Source organism: Adelges cooleyi, unplaced genomic scaffold, assembly GCF_023614345.1.
Source record: "Adelges cooleyi isolate 19-005CV unplaced genomic scaffold, UGA_ACOO_1.1 ACOO_flye_CR_arks_rails_tigmint_CR_PRNA_41, whole genome shotgun sequence".
Taxonomy (NCBI): domain Eukaryota; kingdom Metazoa; phylum Arthropoda; class Insecta; order Hemiptera; family Adelgidae; genus Adelges; species Adelges cooleyi.
In genome coordinates this window covers 247,496-265,025 of record NW_026096090.1, presented here as the reverse complement: position 1 = coordinate 265,025, position 17,530 = coordinate 247,496, and the positions used below count along the sequence as shown (strand labels likewise).

At 32.2% G+C, this 17,530-nt stretch overlaps 3 protein-coding genes across 5 annotated transcripts; 2 read left to right on the top strand and 1 right to left on the bottom strand.

The window, feature by feature from the left end:
• Positions 1 to 638: 638 nt before the first annotated feature.
• LOC126841772 (myb-like protein X) lies at positions 639 to 6,336 on the bottom strand. Its single transcript, XM_050578418.1, has 3 exons — positions 5,880 to 6,336; positions 1,767 to 2,458; positions 639 to 1,685 (listed from the first exon to the last, which is right to left on the bottom strand). The coding sequence occupies exons 1-3, from the start codon at positions 5,977 to 5,979 to the stop codon at positions 801 to 803; spliced, it is 1,677 nt and encodes a 558-aa protein (XP_050434375.1). The 5' UTR covers positions 5,980 to 6,336; the 3' UTR covers positions 639 to 800.
• On the top strand, positions 3,375 to 13,118 carry LOC126841773 (uncharacterized). Of its 3 annotated transcripts, XM_050578421.1 has the most exons (7): positions 3,444 to 3,483; positions 4,414 to 4,482; positions 8,813 to 8,977; positions 10,496 to 10,555; positions 10,633 to 10,949; positions 11,153 to 11,415; positions 12,273 to 13,118. In XM_050578421.1, exons 3-7 carry the CDS (start codon positions 8,941 to 8,943, stop codon positions 12,850 to 12,852), a joined length of 1,257 nt encoding a protein of 418 aa, XP_050434378.1. In that variant the 5' UTR covers positions 3,444 to 3,483; positions 4,414 to 4,482; positions 8,813 to 8,940; the 3' UTR covers positions 12,853 to 13,118. The 3 variants fall into 3 exon arrangements, with proteins under 3 accessions (XP_050434376.1, XP_050434377.1, XP_050434378.1); XM_050578419.1 differs by lacking the exon at positions 4,414 to 4,482 and having other exon boundaries at positions 3,375 to 3,483; XM_050578420.1 differs by lacking the exons at positions 4,414 to 4,482; positions 8,813 to 8,977 and having other exon boundaries at positions 3,404 to 3,483.
• A 1,902-nt stretch (positions 13,119 to 15,020) lies between these two features.
• Positions 15,021 to 17,463, top strand: LOC126841874 (uncharacterized). The gene is made up of 4 exons (XM_050578620.1): positions 15,021 to 15,190; positions 15,305 to 15,624; positions 15,879 to 16,147; positions 16,388 to 17,463. Exons 1-4 carry the CDS (start codon positions 15,034 to 15,036, stop codon positions 17,154 to 17,156), a joined length of 1,515 nt encoding a protein of 504 aa, XP_050434577.1. The 5' UTR covers positions 15,021 to 15,033; the 3' UTR covers positions 17,157 to 17,463.
• The last annotated feature ends 67 nt before the right edge of the window (positions 17,464 to 17,530 follow it).

Sequence of the window (17,530 nt, the reverse complement as noted above, 5' to 3'; positions counted from 1 at the left end):
GTATTCTATAATTTACAAATTTTGTCAGTATACTTTTTTATAGTTACATTCATACTTAAATGTAAAGAAATAAACTGTACCTCATACTACCATTATGGTTTCTTTCAAGTTATTTAACTTTTCAAAAATACTGAAATTCTCGAAACCAATTGTTTTAATTTCAAATAACTCTTTACTAAAATACAATGCTGTAAATAACGTTTGTTTCAAAAAGCATCCAGCCGTTCGACATTATGCATCGTTGCCAGTCGTGTTGGACGAAAAATGTTCTCAATCGAACGACAACGTCGGTAAAATGCAAATCTATTTCACCTGTAAAGTATGCAAAACTAAAAATCACAAAAGATTTTCAAAATTAGCATATGAAAAAGGAATAGTCATTGTAGAATGCGAAGGTTGTAAAAACGATCATTTAATTGCCGACAACTTAAATTGGTTTCCCGATACTGGTTATAAAAACATTGAAGAGATATTAGCAGCCCAAGGTGAAAAGGTTCAACGAAAAGGTGGTTGCATCGAAATAGCATTAAAAAAATAAGACTTCTGTATACATTTATTTCATAAAAATTGTATGTATTTGCTTAAAGCAAAACATTTGTAAATAAAAATATATTACAAGTATACTTTCATAAGTTTATTATTTAAACACTTGTATCTATTATCTATCTTGTATATATTTAAATATAAAAAAAGTTAATTAAATATGAGTTTAGCTATACTAAAAAAACATTTATAAATATATATATATATATCAAAAAACCTTTAAATTAATGTAACAAAATAAAAATAGATTAAAACTTCTATTTCCTAGCAGTTAGTAAATTTACCTTAGCTTTAGTTTTTCGTTTAACAACAGGTTTAACTTCGTCTTTTCCAGACTCTGGAGTGTCAGGAAGACCACTAGGTACATCTCCTGTCTTTTCTTCACTGCCCTCTTCAACTGCTTCTTCAAAATCATGGCCTTTGGCTTTGCGACGTTTTTGAAGTTTAGTTTCTTTTTCTTCTACATTATTTTCAACTTCGTTTTGTTTTTCTTTACGACCACCGCGTTTTGCATTTGATTTTGCCACTATTTTCACTGGTGTTACAACTAAGTAGGTTTCATCTTCTTCATTATTTCCTGTGGGCTCATTTACAACAAGCTGTGGATCGTTTTCTTCAGATTCATTGGGTGACTTAATATCTTGTTTTGATTTTCCAACACGCTTTGATTTTTTTTCTAATTCTTTGTCTTCAATTTGTTTTGCAGGAATTAAACCTGGAGTTACAACCCAATCAGCTTCATCTTCGTCAATCTTTTCTTCAAAATCATTTTCAAACTCGGGATCATTAATTTTTTCAGATTCGTTAGGCGATTGAACAACTTGTTTTGATTTTCCAACACGTTTGGATTTTTTTTCTACTTTGTTTTTATTTTGTTTTGCTTTTGATTTCACTGGTATTTTTTCTGGAGTTTGAACACAATCGGTTTCATTTTCTTCATTCTTATCTTCGAAACCATTTTCAACCTCTGGATCATTAATTTCTTCAGAATCGTTAGGGGATTGAACAACTTGTTTTGATTTAGCTACACGTTTTGATTTTTTTTCAACTTCTTTGTCTTCAGTTTGTTTTGCTTTTGGTACTGCACGGTTAGTTCTTTTTGAAACTTTTTCTACAGCTTCATTTTCTCTGTCTTCAGATTTCTAGAAAATCACAATATTTTTTTTTTAGAGATAATTTAAAATTATTATAAAACACAAATAGATTTGTCAAGTTTTAATTACCTGTGGTCCTTTCTTAACACCTTTTTTTGTTTTTTCTTGAGAAACCTCAGCTGAAAATTTGTTCACATTTTCCCCATCTACTTCAGTGGTTTTTGGTATTTCTTTTTCTTCTATTTTCTCATTAGCTACTTTTTTAGTTGTTTTTTTACCTTTAGCTACAACTTTTTCCGTTTTGGGTTGATCGTCCTTCATAGCTCCTTTGCGTCCTTTTTTTGGTACTTCATCAGAAAAATTAGTGACTTTAGCAATCCTGCGACTTTTTTTTATTTCTTCCTTGGTCGAGACGGCCACATTGTCTGAAGGCATAATATCTACACTTGCAGCTCTTCGACCTCTCTTTAATGGAGAAATGGTATCTGAACTATTGGCTGAACTATCTTTGTTGACAGGTCTTTTACGGGAATTTCCTACAACTTGTACTTCAAAATGGATTAATGTACGATCTTCACTCGCTGCTCGTTTTCTTCCTTTCTTTGGTTTGGCCTCTTCCTCTTCTAACTGCTTAGACTTAGGTTTTGTTTTTTTCTGAACAGCTTTCTTTTCAGTTTCATCATTTTCAGCGAGTGTAGTTACTTGAGCAACATATTCATCAGTCATTTTTTCAACCACTACGGTTACATTCATATTTTTACTTTCAGTTGGTAATATTTCATTCATTAAATTTTGTGTTTCTTCTGTTTGTTCGACATCATCTGCAAATTAAAACAATAGTCATAATGTTAATTGTTTAAATACCATACAGACTTAATTAAAAATGGTGAATACTAATTATACAAAGTGACAATTTTGCAACAAACTGAACAAAATGTTTACTTAAACATACTTTTTTTAAAATGTAAACCTGTTTTACATATGTTAAAAAATGTATGTATATTTTGTTCATTACTCAATAAAATGAAATCCATCGAGAATTTAATATTAGGAAAGGTATATTGCCTTAAAGGTAACAAGGCTAAGGAACATGCTGCTATTAAAAAAAAAAAATGATAAGTCTTATGTCCAACCCAGCAGACAGTAGTTCACCAGTTGGGAGAACACATTTTAAATTATATTGCATAATATGATTATATACAATATGAATATATAAGTGTTGTGTTGACCATATTTTTTGCCATGTAAAATATTAGAAAACCACAAATAATAATCATTAATTATACTTTAGTACTTTATCATGCTTACAAATTTATTTTCATAAAATAAAATGTGTGCAATAAGGACAAATTATTAATATGGTAGTATTGATTTTACTATTGCACATTTTAAGTTATTAAATAATTCATTAAAAATATTTCAAAACCCAAAACACATTTTTATATTTTTAGAAGGTTTCCAATTTAATAAATCATCTAAACCATATTCAATCGTATAGACAGAGTACGAGGTTAAGAACTCTAGAATTTTTATTGAACTACCAACAAAGCTATTTATAAATATTAACAGTTGAAAAAATTATTTAGCCTTGCCAGCTTAAACTTAAAGCAAATAAAGATAATTATGGAGGTAAACTAACCAGTTTTCATAATAGGGTTACATCAAATATATTAAGTAGGTATTAATAAATGTATGATCTATTGATTGTTCACCTTGAAGGTGAAAATCTGATAGATAACAATGTTGGTGTAATATTGTGTGTATATATATGTAACTAGTGATGTAACTATTCATTAGTAACAGTGAATGTTGAAGCATATCAACTATACTGACTATATTGTCTCTGGTAAGTAGATTTATTTAATTTCTTATTTTTAGTTATTTTTTTATTAAAAACACAACTATTACACACGTAATAACATAAATTCTACAAGAACAGTTAAATATTTTGATATATTTATATATAAACAATATATATATATATATATACATAAAAACGGTAAGGACATGGTACCCTCTATTTATTAAGGAGTTAGGTATAGGCAAATTTTTGCAAAACCTTAATTTAAAGGTTAAACTGGGATGTTTAATTATTAGTTCAGTGATTAGGATTCTTTTTTGGTAGTTAATTTATTTTTCGGACAATCACAGCATCCTTGGCAGCATTTCAATTTTTTTTTTCATCCAAACATAGCACCGCATGTTTTAAAACAAAAATACCTACGATCAAATTGAAAGTTAACAATATTTTGGAGAAAATGACATAAGCCTTTTAAGAATACATTAAATATTTATCTTACAATTTAATTTTTTTATTAGCTAAGTAACATAATTTATAAAAGTTAACTAATAATTAGACATTTACGTTAAGCACATAAAATATATTATAAAACACTCATTTTTGGGTTGCGTAGGGTATTAAATACCATAACAATAAGTATATAAGAAGTGCAGATTTAATTGCATATCTAATTTTAGAGGCATCAACAGGTTAGGTTAGGTTATTAAAAGTCATATTTGACCTATAAAATGGACAGTTTTAAATTTATTATTACAATTTAGTCAATAATAATGTCAATACCTTCAGTGTCGCATAGCTCAGGAGACACTCAAAGTAATACAGTTTTCAATTTCAAATCAAACACTTTTGTTTCAATAGCATATAGTATAATTTTTAATAATGTTCCACAGATTGTCTTTTAGACAGAAATTTAGCCAACATACATACATGGGTATTATAAATATATATAATTGTTTTTTTTATTAATTTAATCAGTTTTATATACCTACTTGGATTGTCACGGGTCTTAGAAGATGCTGTACTGGCAATAAAGGAAAGGACTCGGTAAGAACAAACGGCTAATAATTTTCATATTACCTTTTAAGGTAGTATTATAAAATAGATTGTATGTATTAAAAAAACAGATTATAGACCACACAAGGTGAATTTCTAAAAGATAACACATAGGTTTAAAATACTTAATGCGATTGTGTGCTCCCTGAGCAACGTCTCAGACAGCTAATAAGCTCATTTTGACGAAACATTCAGATAAACAGTTGCAAAACTTCATAGGAGACAATAAGACGATGTCTACCCACTTTCAAAATTAAAAATAACAATATTTTTATACAAATTTTATTTACACTATTGTTTTAATTGTCTCTCTGACTTTAAGACACACGCCTGCGGCCTGTAAATAAATAAACTAAAAAATTCCTAAATAAACATAAAAAAAAAAAAAAAGAACTCTACTGGTCAAATTTACAACAGAGTGATCTTAGTGATAATAACTTCGTAGGTACTTTATCAAGGGCGGATACAAGGGGGAGGCAATAGGGGCAATTGCCCCCCCCGTTCACAAAAAAAGTATCAAATATTCCATTTGTAATTAATTTTGACTAAAATTTTGTTCATGCAAGTTATCGAGAGAGGGTCGTTATTGTATTAACCATGAACATTTAATTATTTTTCCATTGAAAATTGTCCATTTTTATTTTATTGCAATAGTGATCACGGCATCCGGATCACTATTAGTTTAATAGTTAATCTAGTGCCTGATCGAAGCTTTTTTTTGAAATTAAACAAAATGACCATTTACTCGCGGATTTTCAAGGAAAAAAGCACTAGTTTATTGTTTATAAAAAATATAATTTTTAATAAAAAAAAAAAACCCTTCGATCAGGCACTAGTTTTTTATGCTTTTAATAAGCTGTATAAATTTCATTCAAATCTGTGAAGTGGTTTTTGAATTACAGTGGTGACCGACTTTGAAAAAATAGTTTCGAGAAAAACTCATTTTAATAGTTTTATACTCGATTTATGTATAGAAAAATAAATTATTTAATTACTTACATCGAGTCATCTATTCCTTTGATTAACTTGAAATTTTCAGATAATATTTTCGAGACATCATACTTTAGGAAAATACAAATAAAAAAAATCGAATTTTTGAAAATCCTAACTACCCCTAACCCCTAAGTTTTTCATTCAAAATCAAAAGTAGGTGTCTTCTAAAACAATAACACCCATCACATTCACCGGTATGACTGATTTCTGTACACAACTAATTTTCATGTCAACTGAATAATAAGACAATTCCTATACCTAGCTATTTCTATTAATTTGTTTTATTAATATATTGCCCCCCCCCCCCCGTTTAGGACCTCTGTATCCGCCCTTGTACTTTATCAATGGATAACAATAATAATAGTATTATATTGTCGGTTGAACGATGAACTTACTTTTTACTGGTCGTCTGGTCGTTATGTTGGACAAGTTTTCAATACTTGTAGTCAAGCCCGCGGATTTTGCTTTCGGAACTGCCTTCTTTTTGGGCGGCATGTTTAATGCGGTTTTAGCTAGTGTTATTTAGAAAAACAAAAATTTTAATTTGGTCGTCTTGTGAAATTGAAGATATCAGAAAAATAAACCTAATTAAACTTGTTTTTTTTTTTTGGTTAACCTAACTAGTGGAAAACAACGTGCGATTTCTATTACTGAAGTTCAATTTCTGAAACACTACACCGGGATAAACCTGTTAAGATATCGAATGCGACACTAACGACGACAAAACCAAAAACACAGAAAATTACAATCTAAAAATAATTAGCGAGTAGCCATTTTAAACACTTAAGACGGCCGTTAACGGTTATAATATTGCGGTGGCCCCGCATACAGCACTGTAGCGGATGTATGGCCACGAGGCGCCACAGCTAGCGCAACCTAGCGGTCGGCATCGATACCGCCTCAACGCATGGTCAGATCGCCAGATCTCGGTAGTTGTGACGAACCGTAGCGAACTTCTCGCATGTGATCAAAGTCGTCCAGAGCGCACATATGAATACGCACACGACAACTACCGACCGATGTCTTCGGACACCGGCCGGGCAACCTTTGGCCTGCGTCCGCCACAATATTATAACTCTAAACACCGACAAGGCGACAGCGTCTGTGTCATGATTTAAATATACCAGGTTATTGCATATCTACCCCCCCCCCCCTTCCTAACATTTTCAGACGCAAAATAAAAAAATGGCACCATAACGGGCAGCGTCCTTATTGGTTTAAATTTATTGACTGATAAGCTATTTTTCTCTTATCAGTTTACAGTGTTATAAGTCTTAAAACATGAACAAAATATAAGAAATTCTAGTTTTTAATTTGGATTTTTTATTCGATACAGATTTTTTAATTGTCTATATATATTTTATAATGTGAAATAAAAAATGTATCTAAATAAGAAGAATGGACAAATAAATAAAAGTGTTTATAGTTTAATTAATATTAGTTGTTTATTAATTGTAATTATAATTTTCCGGCTTGTTCGATTAATTTATTATTTTTTTCTTCTATTTCTTTATTCAGTTTTTGTGTGTTTAAAATTTGATTTTGTTTTTCATCACAACTAAGTTTCATTTTTCTTTTCTAGGGGCTCTCATAGGTGGTATTAGTAACTTGTATTGGAATAAGTATTTTTTTAATTGATAAAATTGTAAAAATACAATTTTTGTTTTCAAATTTGCGCGGGCAAATTTCGGCCAATGAGAATGCCGCCCGTTACGCTGCCATTTTGTGAAAAAATAATCACATAGAGTGATATGCAATAACCTAGTATATTTTAATCATGGCTGTGTGACAGGCAATATAAGATAAAAAAAGCACTCGCAGAGTTGCCATAACAAAAAATTCAAACAAAAGTGTGTAAAATTCTAACATAATATATATATTTAAAAAAAAAAAAATGTTTTAACGAGACGAGTGGATAATCAAGTGCGCATTTGATCGTAAGAGTGTTAAATTTTATCGGTAAATCTTGAGAGAAATATTTTTATTTTGTTGACAAACACCGGTCAGGTTGTGTATTTTTGGAGTCTAATATTACACCTGTCCAATAGGATAAACAAAATATAAAAATTATACTGTATACTATCAACACCAATGAAAACGAGTCATTTAAGCGGGAACCCGAGAAAATACAAATTATACATTTTGTTTTTAGCGCAGGTCTTTTAAAAGTACACAACTACTTATTAATTAAGTTATCAACGATATTTTTTATTTTGTGTACAAGAAAGGATTTTTGTTTTCTTAATGCGCATCAACTTCTTTAGTGAATAATTATTATAATATTATAATACATTTACGGGGATATTTTTGTTTTTTCTGCCTAGTTCAGAACAGGTCTGACATTTTTTAGTTTTATTTTAAAGTAAATACCTTTTTTTAAATTCTGATCTCATTGCTTTTAATTGTTATGATTTTGGAGATTGAAGAAATAGTACCTATATAGTATATTGATTAGGCGAAGCCCAGCACGACAAATATTAAATTAGTATTACACAAATAGAACACAGTATTTAATAGTAATTAATTTCGAGTCTGTAAGTACCTAATTATCACTTTGATTATTCAATAATGAACAATGAACATCGTTCAATATATTTGTATACAACAAAAAAATAATTAGGTATATTAGTACATACCTAATGGCTAATGGGCTACCATGTAATATTATTATTAAAGAGGACCCATTTATTAGGGAGTCAAGTATAGGCAATTTTTTTTTTAAATCTTAATTTAGAGCTTAAACTATAGTTTATACTTATTCATAAGGTAATGCAAATTCTTTATTAGTGATTTTTTTTTTGTCAGACAGTAATTTCAATAGAAAAATTACAATAATAATTCTTCAAAATAGATTTTTTGAAATCAATACCAAAGTGTCTTAGAATTGAACCAAGGTGTTTTTAAATTTTCGATAACTCAATCCAATTATTTTTTATAATTTATTGAAAAATATTTTACATACCAGAACTTTAAAAATGTATAAGAGAAAAATAATTTTGCTACCAAACAATTGCCACGCTTAAGCGTAGATAGTATTCTCCTCTATTTTTCTGTATAATAAAATGCATTTTGTACCACCACAGCCTATACAATATTCATTCGTGCAAAAGGAAAAAAAAACATCTACCTTCTATTAAATTGTTTACTGTCTGAACCAATTACTTACAAAAATGATTACCTATTTAAGATCAGTACAACGGTCCATTTAAATTGGCCAGATTATTTAGGTACCTATTTCAACAAAGAGCAACCCACTCTCTTCCCGCCTTTATAATTGGTATGTACTTGGTAATAAAATCAGTTTTTTCCTGTGTCGAAATTGATATAGATAAATCAGAGGGGAAATTCTTAAACGACATTGAACACTGCGGACAGAATGTAATCAGATTTCAACTTGTTCCAACCATATATAAACGCTGTTTACTTACCTACCATAAGCAAATAGAAATTATTTTTATGCAGCGCAGCAACTTTACTAGTAAATCTGAAAGTGGTAAGTCGTTTTCAACTTCTCAAACTAATAAAATAGAGTTGCCATTTCATATGAAATGCTAATTGTAATGTATTAATAAAATTAAAAATACCTAAAAAAATGTGTAAATAATTCAATTATTTACACAATTAAAAGACTAAATTACATATTTGTTATCGAACTATTTAAAAAATACATTAAGTCATTAACTATATAATTCCTTGATGTATAAATTTCTGGTTACAGTTCTGAATCATGTGTTGTTTAAATTTTCTAATTCTCAAGTTATACAACGTTATAAAGTGTACACTAATATTGGATAATTGATTTTTTTTTAAATCAATGAAGGGATATTATTTAACTTTTATAGTAGAAAAATGTTCTAGTAAAATGATTACTTGTTACATTTGTAATGCAACTATTATTTCAGGTCTACTGAAACACCCCTTTTGACCATATCAACTCTTTTGCAACCCCGATAATTTGACCCTAACAAAGTACCTTATCTTCAAAAAAATATAATTAAAACACGTTTTTTCAGGTATGTACAAAGCTAAGACTATGAACACACATTTTGAAAATATACTTATTCACTTACTGGTACGCATTAGTCCTCGTGACTGCTAACTTAGTAGTACTAAGTATATGTTATCTAATTTCAGGCATAAACTTGAAAACTGTGCTTAAAAAATATAAATAACGAATAAACATAATCGGTTTGCTTTAAGAAAAATATTTAATTCAAAGTTACAGTATTTTTCTAAAAGTTATAATGTGAAGAGTTTAAAAATTGTATTTTCACTTAAAGCATGAGCCGAATTTGGGGCATTTTTATAATTGTTAAATTGTTTTCTTTGAAATATGATGGTTACTTCAGATATCTCAGCAGAGCTTAAATATTTATTTTCATTTATAATGTATGCATTAACAAACAATAAATTACCTACTTAAATAGCTAACAAGCATACCTACATGATTGCTAAGATGTTGAACATTTTATTCCGAGTTCCATAACTAAAAAATTATTTCAGCGATTATCTGCAGTATTAAATGAAATTTCGCATGCAAATATGAAGCTCTACAACCAAATTATACAACTTAATATAAAGAAATAAAATAATTAAAAATAATTATTCATGCGATTGCTTAAATTTTATTTAGGTACTTACATATGTATATTATGACGAGTTATGTTGTTTAAAGTATGATTTTTTTAAAATTCTCTATAAAGATAAAAAAAAAAATGTATAGTAGACAGATTAAATACACTAAACTTAATCTAGGTTGTACATCGGTAAAAACTGATTAAATCAAAAATAAAACACGCCATGTGTATGTCAACGTTTAGTTTACATGTCCGTGGTTTTGTATGAGTCACAGCCTATACCTGCAGTGCGGTTAAAGCATCTATTATGAACTTCCTAATACGTTTTGTCGCGGACTACAGCCTCAGCCTGTAACGTTTGTAAAATATAAACGTGAAACTATTTTTTTTACAATTGCATAAAATCCAGTTAACCATTATAATGTATGTTGCAGCAATGGCGTCCATAATATTGATCGCTCTGGTCGTGTCGTTTGCCGTGGCGTTCGCTGCAGGTAATTCAATTCACAATAATTGTCGGTATTCAAAGTTGCACTGACAATAATTGTTTTACTTTTTTATTTTTTCAAAGACAACCCGACCGTAAACTGGTCGTCCGAAGATGACTCTTTGCCGGAAATGTTACCGAAGAAAATGCGAGGACAATCCGACGAAGAAATCCAAAAAGCACTGGCCCGGTCGTACGAAACTCTTTTGAAGGTGGTCGCGGAGTACAGCACCCACCTGTTGGACCCACAGGTACCTTATGGGTATTTCAAAGACGAAATGCCTTTTCCCAATACCAGATCCTTCAATGCCGATTCCGACTTGGCGTTCATCAACAACAACATCCGAGGACTGTCCACGTATGACAAGAACGCAATCGTTATCCAATGGGTCAAAGATCAGGTGGATGTTACTTTTTTTTGTTTCACAGTCCACATAAATTATTAGGCATGTCTCGATATCGTGCTTAAACCCTAATTCAGTCAAAGGGAATTTAAAATCAAACGCTACTTTTGCTACTTGAACGCTGAAAATTAGAATTATGACATAGCTAACTCGTTATCGCCGTACTGGTATTATTTATACAAACGTTTGTTTTTCGGCAGGTCCTGACGGAAGTGGTTTGGAAAGAGACGAACATCAGAGGAAGATATCAGTTCATCAACTCAACGTACTACAACCAGGGAAAATATCATATTCAAGTGCAAGACTTGAAGTATGTGGCAAATACTCCGTTGGCAGAGAATACCGCCAAGTGTCCGTCGACGGTGCCCAAATCGAATACGAGTGTGTCGCACAAGTCAATTAAGGCGACGTTCACCGGAGGTCTGCCCGACGTAGCGAAAACCGAAGATAACTCTCACATAAAGTAAACGAAAACAATTGTTTCAAACACGCATACCTGTCAGCGCATTAATGCATGCCAATAGGGTGGAGTGAAAACATTTTTTTATGCCTATTTGAATTATATCATACCCGGGCAACGGTGCTTCGTACGCACCAGAAACAACGTGTTTTGTCCAACTTAGAAGTGCTTTCAAAACTATTTATATTTTATTATATTTTTATAACATTGGTACATTAAAAAAAAAAATGTGCTCGACGTATAGAACCGTGAACCCTTAATTGCAGTATAATAAAGTAATCTTAAACTTACTTTTTCATCTCGGTTTCAACTCCTTGGACTACACAAAACTTTTTACTTCAACACATTTGTTTCGTTGTTATTTCGAGATTATCTGGCAAAATGTAACTTTGAATGATACTACAAATGTTATCACTCACCACATAATTATTAACGTAGATCATATTTATAAGATATGTTATTATTACTAATTTCCTATAAGTGTAGGTATAAATGTCGGAAAAATACATTTATTTAACAAAATTACAACTGTTAAAATTTGTATTGATACATGATAAGTATAAAAAAAATGTATGATAATTGGTCCGACGATTTTTCTACCTATATAAAAAAATATACCATTTATGCCCAGTTCTGAATTCGCTAGATAAATTGTTATTTAATTAAACTGCGATGATACTTTTGGAGGACTGTCATCACCAGTCAGAACTTTAATTTTAGCCAAATTGTTGTTTCGGATCAGACAAAACCGTCATAATCTGAATTTTCCTAAAATTGGGCTTGACTGGCGATGGCCGCCGACCGAATATTTTGTACAAAATATTACTAGTAATTGTGTCGTTTGTGTATGTTCGAAATAGGTATTACTTAGAAACCGTTGCGTTCCAAGAGATTGCCGATCGCGTGGCCAGAGACACGCGCAACAATATTACAGTGGCCATCCGACAGGCCGTAAAGCCTTACATCACGTTCAAAAACGACACCTCGTCGGACATCCCCGGATTCGGCGGTAAGCTGCCGTCGGGAGCGGCGTACACCGTCAGCAACACGGTGGCCGCCGGTTTCGCCAACGCCGAGCACAAGGTGAAAAAAGTCACGGTGAAAATGGCCACCAACACGGCGACCGTCGAGGTGCGCACCACCGTGCACGGGCTGAACGGCAAATTCGACGTTAAACTGGAAGAGACCAAGCCGTCGTACACGGGCGCCGCCACGTTCACCGTGTCCCGTGTCGATATCAACACGGCGTTCAACGTACTCAAACCGACCGAGTGCAAAATCGATTTTGTCGCCAACCAAATCGCGGTCAAGTCGGCGGCGTCCAAACTGTCGGCGGACGCCGAGAAATTTGTGGCCAACGCGTTTGGCGAGAACATCAAAAATCATTTGTCTACACTGTTCTGCAAGACCATCAGCCAAGCCATCAAAGTCACTAAATAAGACACTATACTGTTATTTCAACATTATACACTGTTATTCATTTAAAAAAAAAAAAATCTATTTCTAAGCATCCAATTCCCCCCCATTTGACTTTTACATTTTAATGATTAATATTTCATATTAATATATTTTACGTTAATTGTATACAATATAATATAACATTTTTATATAATACTATCGTAATTATTATGATTTACGAATGTGCCATTTAAACGATCTTGTACACGTTTTTATAAATTAATCAATAAACCATAAAATTATGTTAATTTTACATATTTTATAAAATTCATTTTTTTAGAATTTTAATGGTTTTCTCCACTCTCAATATCTGCATAACTTCGCTCACCATAAAAGCTGAGCCATGGTGAAAATAATAATTTTTAAAGTTATTTTTTTAAGACAGGCTGTGAGGCTGGTTTTGAGGTCAATTAAAAAAAATTGTTATTTTAGATTATTAAAAAAAAAAAATCCAATTTCAAAGAAGAATATAACATTTTAGGTTTCCACCTTTCTGCTCACACTAGTGCAATTACAATAAATATTTGTTGTTTTATTTTTTTTAATTGGCTAAAAATAATAATTATATTAAATTATATGTTATCTGGACATCAGGTAGTATAGCTATTAATCAGCGAACAAACATCATTTTAGATAAGTATTTAAACTGTTATAACGAATATAATAGTCACATTAAACGAAGTTTAAAAGAACTCTACGTTTGTTGCACATTCATTTATTATACATACTTGTATTTGATACTATAATAGAAATTTGTTTCGTTTAAAATCGTTAAACATATATGATAGCAGTAGAAAAAAAATTAAAAACTTCAAAACATATTTTACTATAAGGTAAATTTATACTGTTTGTTCAATAATTTTAAAAATTATTTCATTTAAACATTTAAAATATATGTATTATTGGTTATGAAAATGTTCTGAGCATTGGATATGTTTTAAAAATATTATATTAAGCTGATTTGAACAATATTTTGAAAGCAATTTTTTAAAAATTTAAATGTTTTTTTAACTGGGAAACTGGTTTTGCGCCACTAAATAGAACATCAATTTTCCAACTAAACGTTTTTTATGGCTTATAAGCTGAGAAGGTGTTGTGTTGTGTGTTGTTTGTTGTTGTTTATTTGTCTGTCAACACGATAATTTTTTTTTTCCACTGGACCGATTTACTCGAGTAGCACCTATGAACTATATAAATATATCCGAAACCGTATGCGATTGGTACTTTGGCGGATCAAAAGTACAAAAAGTCATGTGTTATATTTTTATTTCATTTTACTTCGATGCGTAGCTGATCAGAATGTTACAAGAAGGTTAAAAGAAAGTTTTTACAATGCTGTTATTTAACATTTTTTTGTCTGGACCCACGATATCAGCTTCTAACCCGCTGAAGCGATTTCTTTATGTAGCAAGTCGTAGGATAAGAAGTCGTATCAAAAGGTACTTTAGAACGGAGGAAAGGTTGAAGTGTACCTAGTATTATTTTCATCTGCGCGCAAAACCCAACCGCACCTCCTATATTTTAGTTCTACTACCTTTAAAAGTAATGATACAAAACTGGTTATGGACCAGTCAACATTTTTAGCAAATTATTTATGTATATATATTACTATTCAAGTTTCAAAAGTTACCTCCACCCCTCCCTATTTGGGTTTTGACCGAAAAAAATGACAAAAACTTTAAACTATTATTGTTTGATAAAAATTAAAAATGGTTCACACAAGTCATTTTTTCAACAGTTTAGTATATCATCAACGTATCGAGTGTTACATGAAATTCTGAACACTGCATATTTATCAGCTAACGCTCGTTGATTATTATCACTGCACAAAAGAGAATATATCCCTATTACCTTAAGTAAGAATATTGAAACTGATTAATTTAAAAATTGCAAACGTGTCATGCCTACACGTGTGTAATTTAATTGCAAGAACATGCTTGTTTAAATGTAAACCGATAGGTTTTTACTGAGAATTAAAAATGGAAATACAACAACTTTCGAAAAATACCATTGAATTCAATATAATAAGGTACACTGTACATGTGATGTATCTAATCGCGCTCGCTAATCTGTTGAAATGTTTTGCATTAAAATTTCGTAGCTTTTGCCTACTCCAACGATAGACAATGGTGATAACTGTTGTTGACTAATGCATTCCCAATAATGTTATTGCTAGATAACCGGAAAGCGTTAAAAAAAAAAACATATAAATACATTAACCGCACACATCCCTTTGGCCAAACACACACGCGCATCGCTTACAAGATGAAGACGTCCGTTGGTTTGGTTTTGGCCGCTTGCTTTGCCCTGTCAGTCGGAGGTAAGTTCTATGTACATTTTACATAATACAAAGCGACGGTAAAAACAAAACTTGTCCATGTTGAACGTAAAATTAAAATTAAAAAAAAAAATTGTCTATACTTTTTCTTAACAGCAGAAAGATTGGTGAATTGGTCGGTGGACAACGACACCCTACCGGAGGTTCTACCGAGACTTGTGCCGAGCTACCTGAGCGACAGAGAAATTGAGCAACTGGTCTTCCAGGCTCACGAAATCCAGTTGGGCGTCATATCCGAGTACAACGGACACGTATTCGATCCAGCCATTCCGTTCGAGTACTTCCGGAATGAAGCGAAAATTCCAAAATCTCGCGTCGTCCTTAGCGACACCGAAATGGAATTCACCAACAACGAAGTCAAAGGATTGAGAAACTATGAGAAATGCGACATCATATTGAGATGGGCTCCAAACGAGGTAATTGTTTTTCCCGTTCAATATTGTCGTTTCGCTATCAATTACAAAGGTTCGACTGCGAGGCCGAACGGATAATGTTAAATTTTACTAAGAAATTGCCTATACAATGCGCCTTAGTAAATGCTAGCGTAATCGCTGTTATAAAATATATTTTCAAAAGTGTTGTTGGCTAGTTGTTGCGCCGCTGGTCGGGTTTAATAAGCCAATATTTTTTTAGTTATAAATTTAAACAACTTTGGTGTTTTTTTTCCAAGGTTGTTACCGAGGTGGAATGGAAAAACGTGGTTGTTAAGGGTAACTATTCGTACTCCACTGCTCAGTTATACGATCAAGGCAAATACTTCATTCAGTTCGATACCTTAAGATACATAGCCAACACCCCGCTGATCAACCACACCATGACTTATCCATCTGCAGTTGTCCCAAAGACTAGCTTGTCGTACAAAAAGTTTGAGGCGTCGTTTTCGGGCGACCTATCGGACGTAACGGACAGCGACGAAGTGACACTTACTCCTAGCATAAAGTAAACAAATTTAAGCTTTCGCTCATAAATTATTAACGCCATTGGCGGACGATAATTGTTAATTTACTATACACACAGGGTATACAATGTGTTCAGAGTGATATAAATGAAAACTATACAATTTTAATTATTTTCCGAGAAAATGAGTGTCTTATGTTAAATTGATCACTCTGTATAATATGTATATATGTATGATAAGTAATGTTTAGAATTACAATTAAGGTGAAAATGTTGTATTAGGTCTTATGTGGATGATATCGTGTTCGAACACCTCGCCAATCGTGTGGCCTCCACCATGTACAACAACATCTCCATCGCCATCCGTGAAGCTACCAAGCCCTACATTATGTTCAAAAACGTATCGGACCCACACTTCCCGGCTTTCCAAGGGCAAATGCCGGCCAGCGTTCAGTTCGTTGTGCCCGAGCAAGTCAAGCCAAACGGTAACAACGCAGATTTCCAGAACACCGACGTGGAGATGCGCAAAGACACGTTGAAACGTAATTCGCAAAACATTGAAATGATTCGCACATCCCTAAAATTCCAACACGTCTCGACTTCCCGAGGACAAAAACAGTCGCCCAGTGTTGTTCAGTTCCGCGTGCCTGACAATTTCACGGCGTACGGTCTCGACCAAATTTTCCAGAGGCTCAACAAGGTTTCGGTCGACACGATAGATAATCGAGTAATGGCCAACGTTAGTTTGGCGGTGCACAAGATGAACGGCCATTTCGACATGATCGTGGAAGACGCCGTACCGTACTCCGGCAAAGTGAATTTCCTCGTTGAACGCGTCGACATAAACTTCGAAATCAACATGTTCAACGGAGAGGAGTGTAACACCATCACCGCCGTCACCAAGCCCGAGCTCAACGCTCCCGACATGGCTTTAACCAAGGAGCAAATGGAAGCCATTTCCAACGTGTTCGCTCAAACCATAATTAACAAATTCGAACACAACGCTATCTGCATTGCACAGTCTGTTATGCTCAACAAAAGTTATTATTAACAACGGCTCATAGTAAAACAGTAATAAAAAACGAAAATTGTGGTCATTCGGTTTTTTTTTTCAGGCACTCTACTCGAAATAATATTATCATTGTAATGCATCAATTCTGAAAACTTTGCTTTTTTATTGTGTCTAAGATAGTTAAATTGTGCTTTTTGAGTAACATATTATAATGTACACATAATCTATGCTTTATACGTATGTGCGTACTACTAATTTAATTATTTAAATATATAATAGTATTAACTAATAACTGATACAATTCAAAAAGTATTATTAATAAACGTACCGAGAACACAGAGCGCAACGCTGACTTTTGCTTAAATATATTTAGACATTTAGTAGTAACTGACAAGACAAAATAATAAAAAAAC